The 26,647-nt window shown below is 44.3% G+C and overlaps 1 protein-coding gene across 3 annotated transcripts in view; it reads right to left on the minus strand.

The window, feature by feature from the left end:
• The window catches only part of MAST2 (microtubule associated serine/threonine kinase 2), a 354,118-nt gene that overhangs the window by 250,655 nt on the left and 76,816 nt on the right, over positions 1–26,647 (minus strand). For all 3 annotated transcript variants that reach the window (XM_033915410.1, XM_033915412.1, XM_033915409.1), the window contains 2 exons: positions 16,159–16,237; positions 7,307–7,461 (listed from right to left, as the gene is read on the minus strand). In XM_033915410.1, the coding sequence (XP_033771301.1) occupies positions 7,307–7,461; positions 16,159–16,237 (234 nt within the window). The remainder of the gene's footprint in view (positions 1–7,306; positions 7,462–16,158; positions 16,238–26,647) is intronic.

Below are 26,647 nucleotides of genomic sequence, written 5' to 3' on the forward strand. Positions count from 1 at the left end.
GTTGTTAAAAATTATCAGCACTTGCTGTCATATACACTAGGTACGCCACTGGATTTAATGACCCTATTCTAACCACCAAATTTCCCTGTCCCGCCCCACCCCACCTGACTACTTTATCATGCTATCCATGGGGAGAGATGGGGTGGGGGGAAGTTGGAAAGAGAAAGGAGAGAAGTTGGATCTGGGGATGGAAGGGAGGTAGGGAGAAATTTTAGGCCTGTGGATGGAAGGCAGAGAGATGCAGCATCTCTCTTTTTTTTCCTTCCATCTCATTGTTCAGCATCAAAGGGGGAGGGAAGAAGAAAAACAGAAAAGAGAGGGAGCAAAATGTTGGACCATGGGGATAGAGGAGGAGAGATGGGCCCATGGGAGGGCAGGAGGGATGAGATCTGGGATAAGAAAGGGGATGGAAAGAAAGGGACAGGGAGTTATAGCCTGACCAGTGGAGAGAGGGATGGGATTCTGAAAGTGGTAAGCCATATGGATGAGGTTAAAATGGAGATGACAAGATGAGAGAGAGCAGTGAGTGGTAGAAATGTGGTAATGGGGAGTAGATAGAAGGGAATAGAAGGCTGGGAAAGGAGTGAGATGGGAAATGGGAGAGCTAGGGACTGAGAGAAGATGGAGAATAAGATTCCAAGACTCCATGAGTAGACGAAGTTGACGTCGTTCAATTTTACCATAATTCACTCCAATATTAGAATTATCCATCTTCACATTTAAAGTAAGATTAAAGTCACCACCTACTATAATTTTACCTTCTGCATATTGTGTCAATATATTCCTTACTTTATTATAAAAAAAAACACCTTGATTTGCATTAGGGGCGTACAAATTTAATAGGGTGTATAATTGACCATAGATATTTTTAAAAGTAAAAACTGGCCTTCTTTATCACGAACCACCTCTTTAACATCTACTAGTACATAGTTGGCAAATACAATAGCAACTCCATTAGTTTTAGATTTCAGTTTGTTAAAAGCAAAATAAATTTCTTTATAATGAGCATGATGAAAATATTTCTCGAGTTGGTAATAAAAGTATTTCTTGTAAAAAAATTAATTGCTATCTTAACTCTATTTGTCTCCTGGAAATATAGTTGTCGTTTATGCTGAGAGTTTAGTCCCCAAACATTCAAGGACATAAAAACTCGTTCAGCCATGTGTTAAATATAGAATTGCCATAAATATACTCCATACCATATATTTTCCTCAATTACTCATCACATCCAAACAACTTTCCCACCAATCATAACTCATCCTTACCTCTCTCTGCACACATCCTCCTACCCATTTACCCTCTAATCCCCCATCCTAACCTAACCTACTCATCCCCCTACTACTAGACCCAGATCCGGCTTCCAGTCAAAAAACCAGAAGTCAGGTCCACTTCCAGATGTCAGGGGCAGAGAGGGTTAACCCTGTCCCAGTTACTCCACAACTTTATTAATCATCTACTCCATTTCTACTCCTTTTTTCTCTTTAAATCTTACAAATATTATCAAATTTATATCAGTTCCCCCTGATAGGGGTTGTGTTTGTTCCAATTGTTGGTTTTCTCCCTCATTAATCCAAAGTTTGGCCTAAACAACTGTTGGGCCTCTGAGGCTGAGGTTACTTTATGATATTTGTTTTCCAACATAAATGAGATCCCAAATGGGTATAGCGGATATTATTTTGCTGCAGTCATCTGGTGACTTCGCGACAATCTCGTCGACGTTACAAAGTTGCTGAAGAGATGTCTGCAAATAGTTCCACTTTTGCATTATTCCATATTAGATGACCAATTTTTTGTGCTGCCTGCAGCACTCTTTCTTTCTGTGGGTATCTTAAAAAACATACTATTATGTCTCTTGATCTCTCCGCCTTACGTGGTCCCAAAGCCCAATGTATCCATTCGAATTCTATAGTTGACAGATCTGCTTCTTGGTTTTCCGATTGCAAGAACTTATGGCATCAAGTTTATATGAGAGTTGACAGAGCTTTAGTTTCTTCCGATTTAGGAATTTCACTAAATCTCAGATTATTTCGCTTTGCTCTATTTTCACCATCGTCAACCTTGAGGAGTAGTTCTATTGATAAATTTGTTTGTTTGCAGTGCTTTTAAATTTCAGCTATCTCTTGATTGTGTGAAATAATCCTTTCTTCAAATTCCTGAAGATTCTGACTCATATCATCCATTTTTTTGTGTAGACCATCAATGTTTACTTTAATATCTGAGGTAAATACTGCTAGTGAAAGTTTGATATCAGCCATCCACTGTTGTAAATCTCCTTCACTAGCTAATACTGAATCAACCAGAGGAGATTCTAGTGTCTCTGCTGTTTCTTTACCACATGTATTTGGCTCAACTTCTTCCTTTATTGAAATCTACTTAGGAGTTAACATTACCCCTGGTTCTTCTGAACGATAGGCAAATGCTTTAAGATCCGGTCTGGTTTTTTTTATTAGCCATATTTCTAAAGTTTATTTCACATAAAAATAACTAGGCAGTCCAGAAATTTATTTTCTTCTTTTTTTTCCCCCTGATCAGCTTAATCTAAAACCATTACTATACTTATACTTTATTTAACATATATATTCAAATCTTTACCTCCAAGTTATTTCACCAGAGTATAGGATCAGTGTTTTTTAATTGTAAGCCACCTCATTTTCTTAGCAAATTCAATTGAAAGTACTATTAGTTAGTTATCATCATACTTCATTCACTAAATATTATCACAATACTTTTCGCAGATCTTTACTTATAGCAAGCAGAATCTCAAACCTCCTGGCCTCAGGATCTCCAAGATTCCCCCAGCCTCAGATAGCACATGTAAGACTTCTACTCACCACCTCCACAAAAGCTACTGAAAAGCACCATCAGAAGTCCACAGCCCAGTCTGTCACCGATACAGCTTCTTACTGCCTCATAGCAAATCCTTAAGTTTCTCTTTCGGAGGATTATCCCTTCCTCCGCGGCTCACGCTTACAGAAGGAACACCACAGGGGAACCATACCTCTTCGCCCCCGGCTGAGCCCGCCGCAGTTCACAGGCCACCGGGCAATATCCTTGGAGGGATTATATCCTCCTCCGCAGCACACACTTGCGGGAGATTCACCGCAAGATGGTCCCTCCTATCCAGCCCCAGTGGAACTCACCGTCGTTCGCCGGGCCCAAAGCACTCTATTCCACATTTCGTGGTCTCTCGATCTCAGCTCATACAATCATAGTAAGGACACCCGAAGGCAGCTGTCCTGTGCTCTAATGTGGTTAGCGTTTAGTGGAGCGATACGCCAACACTCGACACCATTCACTCCTTACTTCCAATGGAGCCAGATAGGTTCGTTGGGGGGATTATGCTCTCCTCACCTCATTGCCTCCAAGCTAGTTCTCAGGCTCTCAGAGGTCAAACCGCTCCTCCGCTCCTGTACTCCTTTGTTTTCAACAGAAGCTGGCAAAGTTTATTAGAGGGAGCGTATACTCCTCCTCCAAAACTCGCTTTTGCAGCAGAAGCGCCACGGAATGGCCCCTCCTCTTCATCCCAGTGATACTCGCCAGACACGGAGTTCTCTCCTCCACAGCTCACGTTCTCTCCTCACAGCTCAGGCAGAGATATCTCAGAGGCAACTTTCTTGCGCTTCAATGCTACTAACGCTTAGTGAGGTAATATGCTAACTTGTTCCTCGTCAGCGTGGAGTCCAGGCAAGTTTATTTGCTAACTCGCCATTCACGTACGTTTCTGCAATGGGCTTTCTTTTCCATTGTTAGTAGAACCATGCTGCTCAGTATTTGTTTTCCAATTAGAATTGTTATCTGCATTCACGCAAAAAGTGCTTTTGGACAAATTGAATGGGTCATTTTGATCTTTATCTCCCATCAAGAGAACAGGTGTCAAAGTCATTTACTTAACTAAATGACTATGAAAATTCTCCTCCTTTAATAAGCTAAATGTATGATGATGATAATAATAATAATAATAATAACAACAGCTTATATACCGCCAATACCGTGAAGTTCTATGCGGTTTACAAAGATTAAGCAAAGGTACAAATTGATTGACTTTAAGAGGGGAGGAAGAAAGAGGGTTAATAGGACAGGAAATCCATTTTTGAGAAGAGAGTGATCAATAGAACAAGTTAATCACTATAGAGGGGAGAGAGAAGAGAGGATCAGTTGTCTAGATACTTTAGGAACAGGTGTGTTTTCAGACGTTTCCTAAATTCCTCATAAGTAGTAGGCGAAAGCAATTGTTCTAGGTCTTTACCCCATGATGCTGCTTGGTGCGAGAGAAGATGTTCATGGTGTTTTTTCAGTTTACAACCTGGTTTATACACAAGGCCCACTTTTAGATGCTTTCATGGAAAGTGCTCCACTGCCTAGCCGTGACAGACAAGCTCCAAGGACATAGCTGCACAATCTTGAGTGGCCAGGCCTTCAGCCTAGATTGACACAGGAAAATATCCCAATGGGTAGAGCCAACCTCAAGAGGGCCTCCTCCCATGAGGGCTGTAGCAGTGAAGCACAGGAGAGGCAGAAGCCCAATGCTGTTCTCAGTTGTCCACAAAGGGAGTAGCGGTTCACTAACTCAGCTGCCATGACTGCATAGTCTGAGTGAAGGAGGGCTGTGCAGGCAGGAAAAAGCACCGTGGTAACCGCAGACTAGCCAGAATCAGAGGAAGCTGGCAACCCACGGAGTCTCACTACTCGAAGTGGCCCCAGCTCCATCCATCTCTTAGATACTAGAGCAGGGGTGCCCAACGCATCGATCGCGATCGACCAGTAGCTCAGGAAGGCAACGTGAGTCGATCGCGGAGCCCATCCCGGGCTCTGTGATAGACTCGTGTTGCCGTCCTGATCTACGGGCGATCAGCCTTCCTCTCCAGTGTTCTCCCTAGGGCCTTTTAGCTGGGCGGTCCGCCCAGCTGTCATCTGCCGCTGCTGAACATTTAAAAAAAAAACCAAAAAACCGGCTTGGAGATTTCAGCCCGTAGCGAACTTATGCTCCGGGCTCTAACGTGTGCGTGCCGGCTTCTCTTCTCTTCCCTCCGAAACCGGAAGTTATGTCCGGGGGGGAGGGGGAGGAGAAGGGAAGCCGGCACGCACATGTTGAGAGCCCTGAAGCAAGCGTTCGCTACGGGCTAATGCGGGAGACAGGTTAGTGAAGCATTTGTTCTTCTTCCTGCCGGGTCCTGCCTACTTTCTGTTTCCGCGAAGGCAGGACCCGGCAGCATTTCCCCCAGTAGGTTGATCACGATCTTGGGCTGATCAGCCTTCCTCTTCCCGACGGCAGAATTAACGTCGGGGAGAGGAATGCTGGTTGGCCGAAGCAGGGAGAGCTTGGGGCCTGTTATTGGTGGCGTTTGGGTCCTGGTCCCCGATGGCAATGGCAGTGGCAGTGGCTTGGGGGAGGGCAGGGAGAAAGAAAGAAAAATGGCAGGCAGGGAGACAGAAGGAAAGAAGAGAAACAGAAAAAAAGAAAGGGAGGCAGAGAGAAAGAAAGGGCAGGGAAAAGGAAGGAAAAGTTGGGGGAAGGAATGAGGTCTGGAGGAGAGGAAGCATACAGGCTAAAAGAAGGGAAGAAAGATTGTATGCACAGTCAGAAGAAGAAAGTGCAACCAGAGACTCCTGAAATCACCAGACAAGGTAGGAAAAATTATTTTATTTTAAATTTAGTGATCAAAATGTGTCTGAATTTATATCTGCTGTCTATATTTTACACTAAGGTCCCCTTTTACTAAACCGCAATAGAGGTTTTTAGCGCAGGGAGCCTATGAGTGTCGAGAGCAGCGCTGGACATTCAGCGCAGCTCCCTGCGCTAAAAACTGCTATCGTGGTTTAGTAAAAAGGGAGGGGGGTATATTTGACTATTTTTGTATGGTTGTTACTGAGGTGATAGTGCTTAGAGTCATCTGCTTTGACTTCTTTGAAAAACCCTGGAATAGGAATGATGATTAACATTTTCTATGCATACAGTGTGCTTTGTGTTTTTTTTTTATTTTATTGTTGGTAGATCATTTTGACTTGGTCATTTAAAAAGTAGCTCGCAAGCCCTAAAAGTGTGGGCACCCCTGTACTAGAGGTACTTACCATGGTGCAGGGATAGGGCTCTGCACTGCTTCCTCACTGCCTGCCTGCTGCCTCCCCCACCATCGATTTGGCACACCAGGGTATGCAGAGACCTAAAAAGCCCTGACTAGGCAAAGAGTAAAATTGTTTTTCCTGGCTTTAAAACTAATTAGGGAGGGAAGTTATTTATATATACATATATATATTTATTTATACCTTTTCCAAGTAGCAACTTTAAGAAAGGCTGGGAAAGTGGTCAAAGGCCACCTGGAGCACAGAGCCAAAAAAAAGGGAAGGGGGAAGATAGTGCCTGGACCAACCAGGTATACCCTAGAATAGGGATCCAGTCTCCAAAGCCCCGGCTTGACCAAGGTAGGACGCCTACAATGGGAGCTCCCCAACAGACAAATTGAGGAGTATGAGAAGAGCCATCCTCTCACCTGCTGGAGATAGAGAATACTGGGAAACCATGAAGCATGCCATCCAGTATACTTCCAATCATAATTCAGTACTCTCTATCTCCACCTGCTGGTGGATGGACTCAATCCATTTGTCTGGATTCGTCTGCGGATGACACTGGGGAACAGCTTTATCTCTGAAATAAAAAACAGAGGGGTTTTTTCTTTTCCTGATCTCATATAAATGGAGATAATGATTGTAAATGTGTGTCTCTGACAGTGTTAGATACATAAAAAGTCTTAACCTGGAGCCTTGAGGCTCATTTTTTAAATGTAATTAAGTCCCTTGTTCTCTCTTGCTTTCTAGCAAAGATTAGCAAGCAACTGTTTTATATTGGTCATTTAATAGTATATAGCAGTCTCAAGTAAAATTATTTTTCATTAACTATTACTGATTTATTTTTGAATACTTTGCAAGAGGTAAGTTTTGAGAGTTTTTAAGGATTTTAAATTTTTTTTATCTTTTTTGAGTCCACTTGTATTGGACTTACTTGTTTTTAACCCCGTCCTTTTGTTTATACCTTTATACCTTATTTTTCTTTAACCATTGTAGTTCTCCCCTTTTTTCCATTTGTACCTGTTTGTCCAGTCGTGTATGTTAATTTTGTTAAAGTTATGTTAAATTGTATTATCTGTTTTACCCTATTTTAAAATGTATAACTACCTTGAAATAAATGATAAGGCGGTATATGAAATTTTTAATAAACTTGAAACTTGTGTCAAAATATTTATTTTCTACTCATCATCACTGTTACTAGATTGTAATCAAGAACCTCAAAGGGAATGAGCAAAATGCTTACCTGAGACTGCGAGATCGGGGCCGCATGGCAGGAGAATGGCACCCCTCTTCATCTGTGATGTTTTCAGTACTGAAATGCTTTGTCAAAAAATGCAGCTCATCTGCAGTAGGCTGAAATGGTAATTGGTGTAGCTTCTCTTGGGATGAACATGATGACTAGAAAAAGATACAAAACATATAATGAATGCTCTTCATGAATAGAATATTTATTTATTTATTTATTTATTGGGACTTAGCTCACAACTTTTCAGTAGCAGGAGTGAACACATGCATATTTGAACACACAAAATAAAGAACACAGGGCCAGAATCTCAAAACTTAAAGTTGTCGCTAAACCGGTTCCAGCATGTATTTTAGCGGCAGATTTTCAAAATGGCTTACCGTTGTCTTTTCCAAGTTTTCTATCAGTCTCCAATACTGCCATGCAAATGTAGTACAACAAGGTCATTAATATTAAAATGTGCACTACAAGCAATTCTCTATCATCGCAGAGTGATTTCATAACATCATTGTGGCATATCTGCGGCCAACATTTGCCAACAAGTCTGAGCTGTTGAAGCCTTACTTGCTGATCAGTGCCTGAATGTTGACTGCTTCAGGTACAAACAGGAAAGTAAGATTCAATAGCCCACTCTCTCCTGACAGGCTGAAGTACCAGCAGATAAGCCAGAGGTATCGGTGTTTTCCTTTTGGGTACAGCTTGATGCACTGTTCTGAAGGAATTTGGGTGATGCATCTAAACTGCTTACCCCAGTATTGACTCCCTCGGTACTGGTCTAACCTAAGTACATGGCTATCAGATCCAACGGTACTGCAACTGGTTTCTCCAAAGCGACATCGACGTTCTACTCTCACCACCAGTCCAGTTCTACATCGTTCTTTCATGTTCTTCGAAGAGAACAGCTTCACATCATACCTCATTCAATTCATCAAACCAGTACTGCACTCGATGTAAGCATCGATTGTTTCAATGCTTTTCTTCGCCGAGGCCTTCATATCCCTTGGGCTTACAGTTTAATTCAATTGAGGGCTTCACAGAGTCTACAACAAAGTTTCCACTCAAGAATCCAACAGGTAAAAGTGGCCAAAAGAGACTATGAGGAAAAAATAGCCAAGGAGGCGAAAAACTTCAAGCCATTCTTTCGATATATTAAGGAGAAATGACCAGCGAAGGAAGCGGTGGGGCTGTTGGATGACCATGGAATAAAGGGAGTGCTAAAGGAGGACAAGCCATTGCTGACAAACTGAACACATTTATTGTGTCTGTATTTACCGAAGAAGATATACACAGGAAATGAAGACGGGAAACTGACAGGGTTGACGGTCAGTCTAGATTGATAGGCAGATTGATAGGCTTAAAAATGATAAATCCCCAGGACCGGATGGCATCTATCCGAGGGTAATCAAGGAACTGAAAGGGGTAATAGCTGAACTGCTTCAACTAATAGCCAATTTGTCAATCAAATCAGGAAAGATTCCGGAAGACCGGAAAGTGGCAAATGTTATGCCGATCTTTAAGAAAGGTTTGAGGGGAGATCCGGGAAACTACAGACCGGTGAATCTGACCTTGATACCGGGAAAGATGGTAGAGGCGCTGATAAAGGACCGCATCACTGATCACCTTGACGGACACAATCTAATGAGGACCAGCCAGCACGGCTTCAGCAAAGAACGATCTTGCTTGACAAACTTGCTACACTTCTTCGAGGGGGTAAACAAGCAGATAGACAAGGGAGACCCAGTTGACACTGTATATCTGGATTTTCAGAAGGCGTTCGACAAGGTTCCGCACGAACGACTATTTCGAAAAATTGAGAGCCATGGAATAGAGGGTGAAATACTCACGTGGATTAAAAACTGGCTAGTAGATAGAAAACAGAGAGTGAGGGTAAATGGACAATACTAGGATTGGAAGAATGTCACCAGTGGGATGCCGCAGGGCTCGGTACTTGGACCTGTGCTCTTCAACATATTCATAAATAATCTGGAAATGTTTAACGATCTGATGGATGGGAGGGGATGATGTGCCATAATCTGGGTATGAAATGTGAATAAGAGCATTTCCGAGCTGTTTCAGATGTTGAGTGAGCGGCCAGGTGATAGGACCAACCGTTTTTCTGCTTGGGATCTCAGTGGTCGATTGGGGACATAAATTTGTAGGTTTGATGCTATTTAGTTTGGTGTCATCTTGTAGAATGTCTTGAAGGCTAAAACCAAAGCTTTAAAGGCGCATCGTTTTCGGATAGGCAATCAGTGCATGGATATTAGTGCAGGGGCGACGGGGTCACAGAAGTCCAGGTTTTTCAGGAGTCTGATTGCACACACTGGAGACAGGAGACGGTTTTTGCGGGTAAGCCCACTAGTGACGCATTGCAGTAATTTAGGCAGAATAATAGTAGTTGGGCAAAATCGCTTTCTGAAAAGTAAGCAAGGATGCACTTTGGCTGGCATAGGTAACGGAAACATGAAAACACTAATTCTGATGCATGATCTGAGAGCAACAGGTTTGAATCAAGAATCACTCCTAAGCTACGGATGTTGTCTTTGGCTGGAAGGGTGTCATTTCCCCAGGAAAGGGATGGGCAGGAGTATGTGTAGGAATCCTTGTGTATCCAGAGAAATTCAGGTTTTGACATGTTGAGCTTAAGTTTATTTGCAGTCATCCAGTTCTTTATTTCAGTTAGGCAGCAATGAAGTTTTTTGATTTGTGCATCTCGGTGTTGACCTAGGGGGAGGTAGAGCTATATGTCATCCACGCATGAGTGGATTTTGATTTGATATTTTTCTGCGATGCTGAGTACTGGTTTGATGTACAGGTTGAAGAGGAGTGGGGATAGCAATGCACCCTGGGGTACTCCGTAGCAGAGAGGCTTTGGTTCTGATAAGTAGGGTCCTAGTAGTACTTTCTGAGATCTTTCATTTAAGAAGGAGGAGAACCATGCCAGTGTGATATCACAGATTCCGATAGAGTATAATCTGGATAGGAGAAGTGAGTGATCGATAGTATCGAAGGTGGCACTCAGGTCTAATAGTACCAGCAATGCGTTGTTTCCCCCATCGAGGATTTTCCAGCTGTCATCTACGATGTCTAGAAGCACCATTTCTGTGCTGTGGTACTTCCTGAATCCTGATTGGAAGTTGGAGAGGGTGGTATTTGTTTCCATGAAGTCTTGCAGAGAACTATCTTTTCTAGTATTTTTGAGACAAATGGGAGGTTTGAGACTGGTCTATAGCTGCTTAGATTGTCCAGATCTATGGTGGTTTTTTTCAGGAGTGGTCTTACTACGGCAGATTTCTAGCTCTGTGGTATTATGCCTGATCGTAGGGACTCATTGATTAGAGGTAAAATGGAGTTCATGAAAGATTTGTTGGTAGCTAGCAGTGTGGTGGATGGGCACGATCCAGGACTGAGTTTGTGAGGTGTAGAGAGACTACTGTACTTTTTAGGTCATCAATGGAAACTGGATTGAAGCTGTTTAGAGTTTCTATCTTGCATAAGTTAGAAACATAGAAATATAGAAAAAGACGTCAGATAAGGGCCGCGGCCCATCTAGTCTGCCCACCCCAATGACCCTCCCCTATTTATCTCTGTGCAGAGATCCCACGTGACGATCCCATTTCTTCTTAAAATCAGGCACGCTGCTTGCCTCGATCACCTGAAGTGGAAGTCTATTCCAGCGATCAACCACTCTTTCGGTGAAAAAGTATTTCCTGGTGTCACCGTGCAATTTCCCACCCCTGATTTTCCATGGATATCCTCTTGTCGCCGTCGGACCTTTGAAAAAGAAGATATCTTCTTCTACCTCGATACGGCCCGTGAGGTATTTGAACGTCTCTATCATGTCTCCCCTCTCTCTGCGTTCCTCGAGTGAGTATAGCCGTAATTTATCCAGCCGTTCCTCGTACGGGAGATCCTTGAGTCCCGAGACCATCCGGGTGGCCATTCGCTGGACTGACTCAAGCCTCAGTACATCCTTGCGGTAATGAGATCTCCAGAATTGTACGCAGTATTCCAGATGAGGCCTCACCATGGATCTATACAATGGCATAATGACTTCAGGCTTGCGGCTGACAAAACTCCTACGTATACATCCTATGATCTGCCTAGCCTTAGATGAAGCCCGCTCCACTTGATTGGCAGTCTTCATGTCTTCACTGATGATTACCCCCAAGTCCCGTTCTGCAACAGTCCTTGCTAGGATCTCGCCATTTAGGGTGTAAGTCTCGCATGGATTTTGGCTGCCAAGGTGCATGACTTTGCATTTCTTGGCATTGAAGCTCAGTTGCCAGGTCCTAGACCATTGCTCCAATAGGAGTAGGTCGTGTTTCATATTGTCCGTTGTGCTCTTGCTTGTTATGTTACACAGTTTGGCGTCATCGGCGAATAACGTTATTTTACCGCAAAGCCCCTCAGCCAAGTCTCTTATAAAGATATTGAAAAGGATCAGGCCCAAGACCCCTGCGGCACTCCGCTGATCACTGCCGTCGTTACGGAGGGGGTGCCGTTCACCACCACCCTCTGAAGCCTACCACCAAGCCAGTCCCCAACCCATTTAGTCAAAGTGTCACCTAATCCTATAGAACTCATTTTGCACAATAACCTGCGGTGAGGGACACTATCAAATGCTTTGCTGAAGTCCAAGTATACAATGTCCAAGGACTCTCCAACATCGAGCTTCCCCGTCACCCAGTCAAAGAAGCTGATCAAGTTGGATTGGCAGGATTTCCCCTTGGTAAATCCATGCTGACGGGGATCCCGCAGATTCTCCTCATCCAGGATCATATCTAATTGGTGTTTGATTAGAGTTTCCATTAGTTTGCTCACTATTGATGTGAGACTCACTGGTCTGTAGTTCTCAGCCTCTGTCCTGCAACCTTTTTTGTGGAGTGGAATGACGTTAGCCATTTTCCAGTCCAACGGGACTCTACCTGTACTAAGGGAGAGATTGAAGAGCGCGGATAGTGGTTCCGCCAGGACGTCCCTTAACTCCCTGAGCACCCTGGGGTGTAGGTTGTCTGGCCCCATTGCTTTGTTAACCTTGAGTTTTGACAACTCACAGTAGACACTGCTTGTTGTGAACTTGAAGTTACTAAACGGGTCTACCGAGCCATCCTTTTTTTGTAGTTGAGGGCCGGAACCTGGCGCCTCGCGGGTGAAGACCGAGCAGAAGTATTCGTTTAACAGTTCAGCTTTTTCCGAGTCTGCTTCTACATAGGTCCCGTCTGGTTTCTTAAGGCGTACTATCCCGCTTGTGCTGCGGTTTCTGTCGCTAATGTACCTGAAGAAGGATTTATCGCCCTTCTTGATGTTCTTTGCTAAAGATTCCTCCATTCATATTTTGGCCTCTCTAACTGCTGTTTTGACGGCTCTTGCTCTAGTCAAATAGACTTCTCTAGAGTCCTGAGATCCTGTATGTTTGTAGGAGATGAACGCTTTTTCTTCTCTTTTATGAGGTCCGAGATCTCCGCAGAGAACCATTGTGGCTTATTGTTCCTGCACTGTTTACTCCCTGATTTTATGTAGCGATTGATCGCCTCCTGAATGGTAGCTTTCAGAGTCGCCCACAGTTCCTCTACGTTATCTGTTCCTGCAACAGGTTGTTGTGTTGTGTAGTTTTCGGGATGTTTGGTAGGGCTTTGTCTTCTAAGTCTAGGGTTTCTCATATCTTAGATATCTTGTTGTGGAAGAAATTTGAGAGGTGTTCACTGTCTAAGTTTGATTTTTGTTTGTGGTGTGATCCTTGGGAGGAGGAGAACAAGTTTTATGACAGGGAGAATATGGCCTTTGATCTTCTTGGGATCTTTGATATTAGATTTGTGAAATGTGCCTTTTTTGTTTTGAGTATTGCTAGTTTGTATTCTTTCAAGAGGCTTTTCCAGGTAGCTTTGTCTTCAGCGCTGTGTGTTTTGCACCAAGTTTTTTCGGCTTTCCTGACTTTCCTTTTTCGTTCTCTCAGGCTTTCTGTGAACCAGGGTGATGAGAATGATCTTGTGTTTGTTTTGACTTCTTTAACTCTTGCTAATTTTTCATAGAGTGACTTTATGCCCGAATGCCACACCTGTGTCTTTTCCTCTAGTGAGTTCGTCATGGAGCCTGTGTTTAGGTCTAGTGTGGAGATGCCAATGGATAAAATCATGAAGGTTGAGCGACTTTGGGTCAAGTGTGGTTGTTTTTTGTGAGGCTGAGTTTTCTACAGGCCCTCTGGTCTTAATGTATAGGTTGAATGAGATTATGTAGTGGTCAGTCCAGGGGACCAGAAGGTTTGTCAGCGGGGATGATTTGTTATCAAGTAGTGGGCCTTTTGAGTTGAAGGTTGTCAGCACAGCTATTGCTAGCAAACAGCATTTTGGTTACCCTAACCAATATCAGCAAAGGCCTATGGGAAATTATATCAATCTGACTCTGGAATGTTGATGCAGAATTCTGTGCTCCATAGCAGCCCTAGCCAATGATAACAGGGATGTGGAGAGCCATTATGGGAAGTATAAGTGTAATATTTGTGATAGGGCTAGGTGTATTTGACTGTTCGGGGGTTTTGTGGAGAGGTTACGGCATGGTTTAGGCCTGGTCCTACTTGGTTCGAACAAGGAGATAGGCCCGCCTACTCGACAGCCCTTTAAAGGCTGGCTCTGGAGAAGAAGGGGCGGGGCTTCCCACCAAAGAGAAGTTGGAATAATGGAGTCTCGGTGCAGTAAGGGGGACAACTGGCCTCCCTTCCTCTCACTGTGCTGGAGTTTAGCTGCACACTGAGAAACACAAAACCTTTAAAGGGCTGAAGAGGAGAGGCTGGCTCCAGGGAAGAAGGGGGAGGGGCTTCCTGCCAAAGAGAAGTTGGAACAATGGAGTCTCGGTGCAGTGGGGGGAGGGGGGACGACTGGCCTCCCTTCCCCTCACTGAGCTGAAGAGTTTAGCTTGATCCTTTCCCCTACCTAAAATGTATTGGGTTGGATCCACTTATCCATGGTCTAAAGAGGAAAGGAGTGGAGAAGGGACATAGGTCAAACCGCTGTAAGGATATTAAAATATCAACAAATTTCAAATTTAAAGCACAAATATATAATGTATGCATAAAATGTGACAGGCATAAAAAGTCCTTTGTAATGAAATTACATTACATTACATTAGTGATTTTTATTCCGCCGTTACTTTGCGGTTCAAGGCGGATTACAGAAGACGATTTCTGGACATGTCCAGAGGTGTTACAGAGTATAGTAGGCTGCTTCAGAGGAATGAAATGATTCATATGGTGCTAGTTAGTCTTCATGGATTTCTTGAATAGCAAGGTTTTTATTTATTTTCTGAAACTTTTGTAGTCTGGAGTCACAACTAGTAGATTGGAGAGTTGGTGGTTCAGTTTTAGTTTGTGGTCTTTCATCCATGTTGCCACTGTTTCTAGAGTTTTGTGTAGTGTGTCTGTCATGGTGGGCGTTGGCTGATCAAAAGGAAGGAGAATGGTGATGTTGTCTGCATAGTTATAGGAGGTTAAGCCTATTTTGTCTAGGCAGGTGCCGAGGGATGCAATGTAGAGATTGAAGAGTGTTGGGAATAATGGCGATCCTTGGGGTACGCCACAGGGGTTGGACCATGGTTCTGATTTTTCATTGTTTGTCTTTACTCTGTAGGTCCTGGATTGTAGGAATCCTTGAAACCATGTGTGTACTTTGCCTGTGATTCCTATTGTATCTAGTATTTGTAGCAGGATGTCGTGGTCTACCAGGTCAAATGCTGCAGTGAGATCTAATTGTATAATCAGCACTTTTTTGCCTGTGTTGGTGTTGTCTAGCTGTGTCCAGAAGATTTCACAGATTTCCTACTGAAATGTACTTTTCACAGGTCTTCCGCTCAACCATCTCTCCCCTCCACTTCAATCCATTCAAAATACTGCATCACAACTAATATTCTGAGTGAGCTGCCATGCTCTCATTAGCCCTCTCCTCAAGTCACTTCATTGGCTTCCCATCCATTTCCGAATACAGTTCAAACTCCTCTTACTGATTTACAAGTGCATTCACTCTGTAGCCCTTCAATATTTTCCTCACTTATCTCCCCCTCATGAACTCCAGCCAGTGACGTAGTAAGGGTGAGTGATGTCCGGAGTGGTGGCCTCCAACCTACCCTCTTCCCTGCCGCGCACGCCCCCTTCCCTTTCCCCATACCTTTTTAACTTCTCCGGTGTGAGCAGCATGCCCATGTCAGTGTTGCCTTGCCCTTTGACATGACTTCCTAGGTGCAGGTCCAAGAAGTGACATCAGAGAGAGTGCTGATGCCGATTCGGGCAGAAACCTCATGCCAAGGAAATAAAAAAAAGATATGGGGGAAGGCAAGGGGCGCGCAGCAAAGAGAAGAGGAGGGGTGTCGTGCCCTTAGGAAGACCATGCCTAGGGCAGACCACCCACCCTCCCTATGTACCCTCCTTACTATGCCACTGACTCCATTCATCAAGTAAGTCTCTCATCTGTACCCTTCTCCTCCGCTACCAACTCCAGACTCCGTCCCTTCTTTCTTACCACTCCGCATACCAGAGTCAATATGTCATGCTCTGTCTCTAGCAGTATTCAAATCCAAGCTAAAGGACCACTTTTTTCCAAGCTGCTTTCAACTCTTATCTCCCACTCACCGTCAGATACCTATACCCATCGTATCATTCCTTCTGCTAGAAACTCCCCAACCCTGAGATATCCTGACTGCAAAATTAGATTGTAAGCTCTTCTGAGCAGGGACCATCTAGTGAATGTTAAATGTACAGCGCTGTGCAAGCCTTTCAGCGCTATAGAAATGATAAATAGGAGGAGAAGGCTAAGTTATAAAATAGAACAGATGTGATAAATAAAGCTGGTTAATACACTACTTACTGAAACAGTTGAACTGGGAGTATTAGTTCCATATCCTGAAGAAGGAAGTGATGCCAGGGACCAGCGACGTCCATCCGTCCTAGAAAAAGAACAAATTGATTTTTTTCTCAGGTGAATTAAAGCTAACATAAACCATATTAATCTGGATTCCTACACCACTATACATGATGAGTTAAAAATTTTCCCTAGGGTATCTGAGGAAGCTTGTATTTTCAAATGTTTTATAATCCTATCTATATCAAACTCTGAATGGTATAAATGTTTAAAAGGAGTTACTAATAATAATTTAGTTTAGGTAGAACACAAGAACTAGAAGTCACAATCATCTTTCTCATAGCAGTTAAGAATACTGGAGACTGATGTCAAATTTTGCATAAAGCAAAATTTCTACCTGTAAAATGTTTCTTGAAGACAGCAGTTTACTGGTCATATAACTGAGACTGGTACTAAATGGACACTTGTTGCAAAGGATTTGTAAAGATGTGAAGACCTCTATTGTGCATGCATAAGAATCATATTCTTACAGCCCATTGGATTTCTTAACTTTAATTGGAGAACAATCAAAGGTGAGGAGGGTTTGTGGGATTGCTGAATTGATGTCTTCAGAGAACTCTTGTCACAGATTAGCAGTTTTGTTTTGTGTGTGTGTGTGTGGGGAGGGTTAAGACAAGCAGATAAAGCACAGTTACTTACCATAACAGTTGTTATCCAGGGACAGCAGGCAGATATTCCCACACATGGGTGACGTCACCGACGGAGCCCCGCAGCGGACAGCCTCGAAAGCAAACTTGCTTGAAGATCTCGATCTTTCGAGCACTGTACCGCGCATGCGCGTGTGCCATCCCGCCCGAACTAGGGGGCGCATCTCCTGAGAGGATCCTCAGTTCAGATACCTAGCCAAGAAGCCAACCAGGGGAGGTGGGAGGGTTGTGGGAATATCTGCCTGCTGTCCCTGGATAACAACTGTTACGGTAAGTAACTGTGCTTTATCCCAGGACAAGCAGGCAGCATATTCCCACACATGGGTGACCTCCAAGCTAAGTAAAAAGGGATGGAGGGAAGTTGGCAAGTTACGAAAAAAGATTTTGCAAAACAGATTGGCCAAAGTGGCCATCCCTCCTGGATAAGGAATCCAGACAACAATGAGAGGTGAAAGTATGAACCGAGGACCAAGTTGCAGCTTTGCAGATTTCTTCAATAGGAGTTGATCGAAGGAAAGCTACAGATGCCGCCATAGCTCTAACTTTGTGGCCCGTCACTCGACCTTGCAGAGGAAGACCAGCCTGAGTGTAGCAGAAAGAAATACAAGCAGCCATCCAGTTGGAGATTGTGCATTTTGATATAGGACGTCCCAACTTGTTTGGATCAAATGAGATGAAAAGTTGAGGAGATGTTCTTTGAAGTTGAGTGCGTTGGAGGTAGAAAGCCAAAGCACATTTACAGTCCAAGGTATGAAGAGCAGCTTCTCCAGGATGAGAATGAGGCTTTGGAAAAAACACAGGTAGAACAATAGACTGATTGATGTGAAATTCTGAAACAACTTTAGGTAAGAATTTAGGATGAGTACGAAGGACCACCTTGTCATGGTGAAAAACTGTGAAGGGTGGATCTGCAACTAAAGCTTGTAGCTCACTGACTCTTCGAGCAGAAGTGAGAGCAATCAAAAACACAGCTTTCCAAGTGAGATACTTGAGGTGGGCTTTGTCAAGCGGTTCAAAAGGAGGTTTCATAAGTTGAGCTAAAACAACATTGAGATCCCAAACCACTGGAGGTGGTTTAAGCGGTGGATGGAGATTGAGAAGTCCTTTCATAAAGCGAGAAACGATAGGATGTGCAGAAAGGGGTTTTCCATCCAAAGGCTGATGAAAAGCAGCTATAGCACTAAGATGGACTCGAATAGATGTAGTTTGAAGTCCAGATTGTGATAAATGAAGTAAGTAGTCCAGAACGGATGTCAAGGAGGAAGATCTGGGTGGCAAGTGATGTGTAGAACACCAAGCAGAGAATCTAGTCCACTTCTGGCCATAACATTGTCTAGTTGATGGTTTTCTGGAAGCAAGTAAGATATCTTGAATAGACGGAGAGAATTGAGAAAAGTCTGTTATGCAGAAAGGTACCAAGCTGTTAAATGTAGAGACTGCAGATTGGGATGAAGCAAGGATCCTTGACTCTGCGTGAGTAGAGAGGGAAATACTGGTAGAAGAAGAGGCTCCCTGGTGCTGAGTTGAAGTAGAAGGGAGAACCAAGGTTGTCTGGGCCACCGAGGAGCTATCAGAATCATGGTGGCATGTTCTGACTTCAGTTTGACTAGAGTCTTGAGAATCAGAGGAAACGGAGGAAAAGCATAAAGGAACTGATTCCTCCAGTCCAGTAGAAACGCATCCGCTTCGAGACGTTGAGGGGCATAGATGCGGGAGCAAAATTGAGGCAGTTTGAAGTTGAGAGGTGACGCAAACAGATCTATCTGTGGAGTTCCCCAACGGGCAAAGATTTGGCGAAGAGTAGGAGAATTGAGTGTCCATTCGTGAGGCTGTAGAAGACGACTCAATTTGTCCGCCAAATAATTGTGTTGACCCTGAATATAAACAGCTCTGAGGAAGATGTTGTGAAGAATTGCCCAATGCCACAATTTCAGAGCTTCTTGACAGAGGGAGTGAGAGCCCGTCCCTCCCTGTCTGTTGACATAATACATGGCTACCTGGTTGTCGGTACGTACAAGAATCACCATGTCGTGAAGGAGATGTTGAAAAGTTTTGAGAGCATAAAATATCGCTCTGAGTTCCAATAGATTGATATGACACCAACGGTCTGCTTGAGTCCAGAGACCCTGAGTGCGAAGACCGTCCACATGAGCTCCCCATGCGTACATTGATGAGTCGGTTGTGAGGACTTTCTGATGAGGAAGAGGGTGGAACAGCAAGCCTCTGGAAAGATTTAAAGAGAGCATCCACCAACGGAGAGACTTCTGCAATGAAGGAGTTATGGAAATCAGTCGAGTTGGTGGATCCACTGATTGCTGCCATTGGGATGCCAATGTCCTTGAGGAATATGAAGGTGAAGTCTGGCAAAAGGAATCACATGAACTGTAGAAGCCATGTGACCGAGCAGAACCATCATCTTTCGTGCTGGAACAGTTGAAAGTTGGAAGAGTTGTTGAGAAATCTGAAGCAGGGCGGCCTGACGTGGTTGTGGAAGGTATGCTCTCAGATTGATAGTGTCCAGAGTTGCTCCTATGAATTGGAGAGACTGAGAAGGAGTCAACTGAGATTTGGGAAAGTTGATGTGAAATCCCAAACTTTGTAGAAAAAGAATAGTCTGTTGGGTCGCTGCAATAACCCCTGAAAAAGAGGGAGCCTTGATGAGCCAGTCGTCTAGGTATGGAAATACTTGGAGACCCTAGTTGCGAAGAGCTGCAACCATGACCACAAGACATTTTGTGAAAACCCTGGGAGAAGAAGCCAATCCGAAGGGGAGAACTCGGTACTGCAGATGAAGGCTTCCTACTTGGAATCTGAGGTACTTGCGAAATGCTGGATGAATAGGGATATGAGTATACGCCTCTTTGAGATCGAGGGAACACATCCAATCCCCTTGGTCCATTAAGGAATATAAAGTTGGCAGTGTGAGCATTCAAAATTTCTCTTTGACTAGATATTTGTTGAGAGCTCTGAGATCCAGGATCGGTCGCAAATCCCCTGTCTTTTTGGGATGTAGAAAATAACGGGAGTAGAATCCCAAGTTCCTTTGGGAAAGAGGAACTTCCTCCACAGCTCGTAGGAGAAGCAGAGCTAGAGCTTCTTGGAGAAGAAGGGGAAGATGCGACTGATTGGAAGGACACTCTCTTGGATGGCGATCTGGAGGCACCTGAAGGAGCCGAAGAGAGTATCCCTCTCGTAGGATGGTAAGCACCCAGAGATCTGATGTAATGAGCTCCCACTGGTGATAAAATGTGGAAAGGCGACCCCCTATGGGGAGGGGAGAATTTGGAAACAGAGAAATTTGAATGCTCATGTCGAGATTGTCAAAAAGACTGAGCAGGCTTGGTGGCAGCAGGAGTCTGAGATTTTTGTTGTCGCTGTTGTTGAGGAGGACGACGAGGAGGAGGTCTTGAAAAAGCAGGAATCGCTTTCTGAGGATAACGACGTGGAGTCTGTTTGAAACCTCTAGTTGGTGCAGGTTTAGGTTTTGGTCGAATGAGGGAAGCAAAAGAGCGTTCATGTTCTGAAAGACGCTTGGTAGCTGCCTCAATAGAGTCATCAAATAATTCATTTCCCTGACAAGGTAGATTTGCCAATCTATCTTGAAGGTTGGGATCCATGTCCACAATACGTAACCATGCTAAACGACGCATGGCTACAGCAAAGGCCGATACTCGAGACGAGAGTTCAAATGCATCATATGAGGCTTGTAATATGAAGAGTCGTAATTGAGAAAGAGTCTTAAGGATGAGTTTAAATTTTGAAAGACTAGTGGTAGAGATATCCGGGTAAAAAGATGGTAAAATCTTCAGAAAATGGTTGAAGTAGAACGTAAAGATGTAGCTGTAATTAAGAACTCTATTTGCCATCATAGAGTTTTGGTATAAACGGCGACCAAACTTATCCATGGTACGACCTTCTCTACCTGGAGGAACTGAAGCATAGATTTTGGAAGGATGTGCTTTCTTTAAAGAGGATTCTACTACCAGGGATTGATGAGATAGTTGAGACTTTTCATAACCTTTACATGGAACTGTTCGATAACGGGATTCCAATTTAGATGGAATGGCAGTGATGGAATAAGGAGTCTCCATATTACGAACAAAGGTTTGTTTCAGAACAGGAGTCATAGGTAATCTGAGGGACTCTTTCGGTGGATGAGGAAGCTCCATATCTGCTAAATATTCAGGAGTATATTTAGAATCTGAATGAAGATCCAGTTTGAGAGCTTGTCCCATATCAAAAATAAATTTGGCAAAAGAAATGGATTTGGAATCAGACGCTTCCTCAGGAGATACACTGCGAGATTTAGGAAGAGCTGAGTATGAGGGAGAAGCCTCTCTAGAATATGGTGAAAGTGGTTCTGAGTCTAGACGTAGAGTCACAGAAGAAGCTGCACTGTGAGGTGGAGTAAGAGAATGTTTTCTCTTCAGGCTCCTGGATGGAGAAGTACCAGGTGTACGTGGTACAGAATGAGTCGAGGTCTGTGGTGAACTGTCTCGACGGGGTGGCTTCGATGGTGGAGTCTTCGGTCGAGAAGGACTTCGAGTCGATGCGCGATGGTGTCGAGATCTGTGCTTCTGCTTCGAAGAATGAGGCAGAGAAGTCTCGGTATCCAATGCCGAAGACTCCCTCCGAAGCTTGGAAGCAATAGGTCTCGAATGCTTCGACCGGTGCTTCGGAGGAGGCGAGTCTGGAGAAGAATCAGACGAAGAAATTTTCTTCGGTGTCCTGGATCGGCCTCGAGATACTGGAAGCTCTGGTTGTGTGACAGGCTGATCAGTCCGAGGCAAGGTCGAGGACGGGACCAATTGAGCCACTAAGGAGGAAATCTGAGTGATGAGTATAGATTTCAGCATGTCCTCCAGCATCGGCACTGAGACAGAAGATTCTGACCTCGTAGGTGCAGCAGTACGCTCCGAAGAGGGCGACCTCGAAGGTGAGTATTCCCTTATCTTGGAGGTACGCTTGGAAGATGGACGTGCAGAGGAGTCTGGTGGCTTCTTGGGTACGGTACCTGAAAGAGAACCCGGAGACTTACAGAAGACTTCGCAGATGGCACCGTCTTCGAGGGAACCGAAGCAGGTAAGGTCGAGGCCTTCGAGACCGAAGCTCCAGCCGGAGCCTGGGTCGAAGCCTTCGAGACCGTAGTCGTCGATGTCGTCGGAGTCGAAGCCTTCGAGACCGGGGCAGCCGCCGAGGTCGAAGCAGAATCCGAAGGTTGCTCCATGTCTCCGAAAAGTTGAAAAAATTGAGCGCACCGGCGTCGAAAAGCCCGTGGAGTAAGAGTGAAACAACGGTGACAATCTTCTGGGGAATGAGTGGGACCCAGGCACTGTAGACAGTGGCAGTGGGGATCGGTGACCGAAATCACACGATTACACTGGCGACAACGTTTGAACTAGAGAATGACACGGTGAAAAAATTGGTCCCCGTCACCGCCCCGTCCCCGTCTCACCATCCCCGTCACCGCCCCGTCCCCGTCTCACCATCCCCGTCACCACCCCGTCCCCGTCTCACCATCCTCTTCACCGCCCCGTCACCGCCACTGCCACCCCATTCACCGCCCCGTCACCGCCACTGCAATCCCATTCACTTTTCTTTATTTACGTATAAAGGAAACATTCTTTAAAACTTTAAAACTTAGTTAAATATTAGTTAATAACTATACAAAAACAAAACACGCAGAGAAAAAATTAATTAATATAAATTCTCAAAACTGACACATTTTGATCACTAAATTTAAAATAGTTATTTTTCATACAGTTTTTCAATCACTAATCTTCCACCACCCCTGGGGCTAGCAATGCAAAAACAAACACGACATGTACTTTAAATGCTTACAATGTTAGCCTATATGGTAAGTAGACGCGGCCGCTGTACCTAATCGCGGCAAAGATCTCCCTGCCGTGATTAGCATAGTGACCGCGGCTACGGCTGCAAGTCTCCCCTCCCCCCAGCGATCACGGCAGGAGGGCACCCAACCCCTCCTGTAGACCCCCCCAACGGCCCTCCCGACAATCGCAGCAGAAGGGTACCCAACCCCTCCTGCCGGTCCTCCCAATGGCCTCCCCTAAGATCGCCGGCAGGAGGGTACCCAACCCCTCCTGCTGGACCCCCCCCCCCAACGAACCCTCCCACCCCGGAACCCCCTTAGTCTTACTTTCCAAGTTGGACCGGACGGCTCCTCACACGTATGGCCAGCAGGCTTGCCTCCGTCCAAATGAGGCGGGCCCGCCCCTACCCTGCCCAACCCACAGGATCCTAGGGCCTGATTGGTCTAGGCACCTAAAGCCACTCCCGCTATAGGAGGGGCCTAAGGTGCTTGGGCCAATCAGGCCCTAGGATCCTGTGGGTTAGGCAGGGGAGGGGAGGGGCGGGCCCGCCTCATTTGGACGGAGGCAGGCCTGCTGGCCAGACGAGCGAGGAGCTGTCCGGTCCAACTTGGAAAGTAAGACTAAAGGTGGTGTTTCGGGATGGCGGGTTTGTTGGGGGAGGGACCGGCAGGAGGGGTTGGGCACCCTCCTATTGGCGATATAGGGGGCCGTTGGGGGTGCCGGCAGGAGGGGTTGGGCACCCTCCTACCAGTGAGGGCGATCGTCGGGGGGGGGGGGGCGGGTTCTATTGGCAGGAAGGGTTGATCTGACAAATGAGGAGCACAGTGAAAACACAGGTAAATTGCGGTTCCTAGAGGGGGAGACATTGGCCTGCGGGGACAAATCTATTCACCGTTTTTGCGGTCGGTGAAAGGATTTGTCCCCGCGTCTGCGGCGATTTGCTAATGAGGTCACCATAACCCGCAGCCAAACCGCAGCCACGCAGCGGTTCGCTGCGGGGATCGCTCCCCGTGTCATTCTCTAGTTTGAACCCGGTAAGAGGCCGGGACATGGAAAAAATAAAGTCCGTGTCGAACGAAAGGAGCAAATGGGCCTAGGCCCAAGGCTCACCGGCCGGACACGAAATCAAAGAAACAATTGAAACTTTTTTATTTTTTTTATTTTTAGAAAAGAAAACGAAAAAGAAATAGGAGAGCACAGCGACCAAACTTAACTGAAAGAAAAGAAACAGCCGCGGTGAAGAGAAGGCAATGCTGCAGAGATGTAGAAAAACGTGTCTTCTTGTCTCCACGGAATTAAACGAACTGAGGATCCTCTCAGGAGATGCGCCCCCTAGTTCGGGCGGGAAGGCACGCGCGCATGCGCGGTACAGTGCTCGAAAGATCGAGATCTTCAAGCAAGTTTGCTTTCGAGGCTGTCCGCTGCGGGGCTCCGTCAGTGACGTCACCCATGTGTGGGAATATGCTGCCTGCTTGTCCTGGGATAATCAATATATCAACATCACCTAAGTGAACTTCCCTAGCAAAGGGTTACCTGCAATGAAAATACGAAAAAAAACAAGACCAACAGGTAGCTAAATATATTTTACACTTTTAAAAAAAAGGGAGCAACTTAAAATAATATAATAGGTCCTAGGAAAGATGAAGCTGAGTTCTCTCTCTTTTTCAAAATGGACTTGGGGAACACACAAGCATATTATTCTTCCAAGAATCCATACATAGCAGTTTTGGGATTTGAATGCAAGGACCAAATTACAGGTCTCGGCCCTGCAAACATCCATCTGTAGAAGCAAACTTCAGGTGGGCAACCAACATCATTACATCTTTCTAAGGTCAGGTGTGCCTGAGCACAATAAAAGTGATGTAATCTCTCATACTATTCAAAATGTACATTTGTCACTACAGTCCATCCTGGGAATATCTGGATCAAAAGACACAGTCAAGGTTTAACTCCTAGAAATCAGGTCTCATTCGTTTAATATGTCCTATAATGAAATCTCTTTATCTAATTGGTTGGATATTGTATATAGCAGGCTTGTCTAAGTTCAGACCTTGAGGACTGCAAAAGACAAGGTTTTCAGGATTTCCCTAATAAAAAAATACATGAGAAAGATCTGCATGCCTATTACATCCACCGTATGCAGATCTTTCTCATGCATTTTTTATTAGGGGTTTCTTGAAAACCTGGTCTTCCTGCAGTCCTCAAGGAATGAACTTGGACAAGCCTGGTATACAGCATATTTTTACTGTAAAAAATGAATTGCTGCATTAATCTGCTTGTGGTTTTTATCACACTAAATTTTTTTTTATTACATTTCTGACCTTTATCATTAATTATGCTTAATTTGTTATTGTATTTTCTATTGTATATGATTATGTACCAGCACCCTGAGGTCATGAATTTGATTCTCACTGCAGCTCCTTGTAAATCTGGGACAGATAGGGACAGATAAGGAAAAATATATCTGAATGTAAACTGCTTAGGCTAAAAGTAGTGTATACATAAATAAATAAATAAATAAATAAAAATGTAAACCATTTTGATTGTATAAACCACACAAAAAAGCTGTATAAAAATCCCATCCCCCCCCTTATTAAAAAACAAAACAAAACAACTTAATGAACAGAATGATGATACTGACCTGTCTGTATTGCTGGAGAGAAAGAAGGCATACAAAATGGTGCAAACTGAAACTTAAGTCTACAAAATGGCTGTGCATTTCTCAAGCAACTGTTATCATTTCCAGGAAAACAAAACCTTACAGGACTGGACATATGGCAACGTGTCCTTGGCTCACAGCTCAAAGATAGTAGACAGAACAAGATGGCCTTCAACTGCACATGAAAGAAGAAGAGGAGAGGAAGTACACCTTAAACGGACAAGGAATTAACTCAAGCTCATGAGAGCTGGGAAGGGGGGCTTAGTAATAGGACGTGTTCAGGGAAAAGTTAGTTCTGATTTTCAATAAATCAGGTGGTCCTCTAATGATGTCATGAAAAGTATAAGAATGGGGAGAAGGCAGCTTTTTGGTTCAGAGATATTTTCTATACTGATAGAGGCCAGCACTTGGTCATGTCCTAAATCTCTCTCCTGTGTGCTGATTATATGCAAAGAATTTCTTTATAATGCTGTTCACTTGCTAAGAGTATAATTCTGTAGAAATAAAATATCAGCATTATTCTAAAGCACATAGTGCGTGTGTGGCATGGTCATTCTCTCTTAGATCAAGGAGTAAGTGATGGAGCCTAGCAGCGGGTTCTTTCATTAAGCAAACCAAAGTGAACGGAAAAATAATGAACAGACAATTGCTACCTTATTCAAGACCTTTTTATTTATGTATTCTAAAAAATAAATCATAGGTACACAATCCAAAAAGCTGTAAAACAATATAAAAATGGAAGATTAGGTTTATACCTTCGATAATCTTCTGTCAGTCCTTGTAGGATTCCATACGCTAAGGCCCTGATTCTGTATAGGACGCCCGGGAGGGGTGTCCTATACAGAATCGGGCCTATACTAACCCCGATTCTGTAACCGGCGTCCATGTTAAATGCATCTCCCAAGAGTCTCAGTGAAGGATTTAAGTTTCTGTATTGATGTCAATGACACTTCCCATCAGTATGACTAGATTAGTCACAGTCTTCAGTATAAACTGAGTTGGTCAGAAGTCAATTATTTCAATGCAACTTAAGTATCACTAATGTGGACTGAATACCAACATATCAAATAGCACTGTGTGCATATATGAAACAATTTTACAGACCAAAATAAATACTACTATTACTATTTATTATTTCTAAAGCGCTACCAGATACATGCAGCGCTGTACAGAGTCACAAAGCGTAAGAAAACAGTCCCTGCTCGAAAGAGCTTACAATCTAAATAGGCAAGACAGACAAACAGGATGTCATGGATACAGTTAAGGGGAACGGTTAATCAGCTGGCTGGGTTGGA

Source organism: Geotrypetes seraphini, chromosome 12, assembly GCF_902459505.1.
Source record: "Geotrypetes seraphini chromosome 12, aGeoSer1.1, whole genome shotgun sequence".
In the NCBI taxonomy this organism is placed as follows: domain Eukaryota; kingdom Metazoa; phylum Chordata; class Amphibia; order Gymnophiona; family Dermophiidae; genus Geotrypetes; species Geotrypetes seraphini.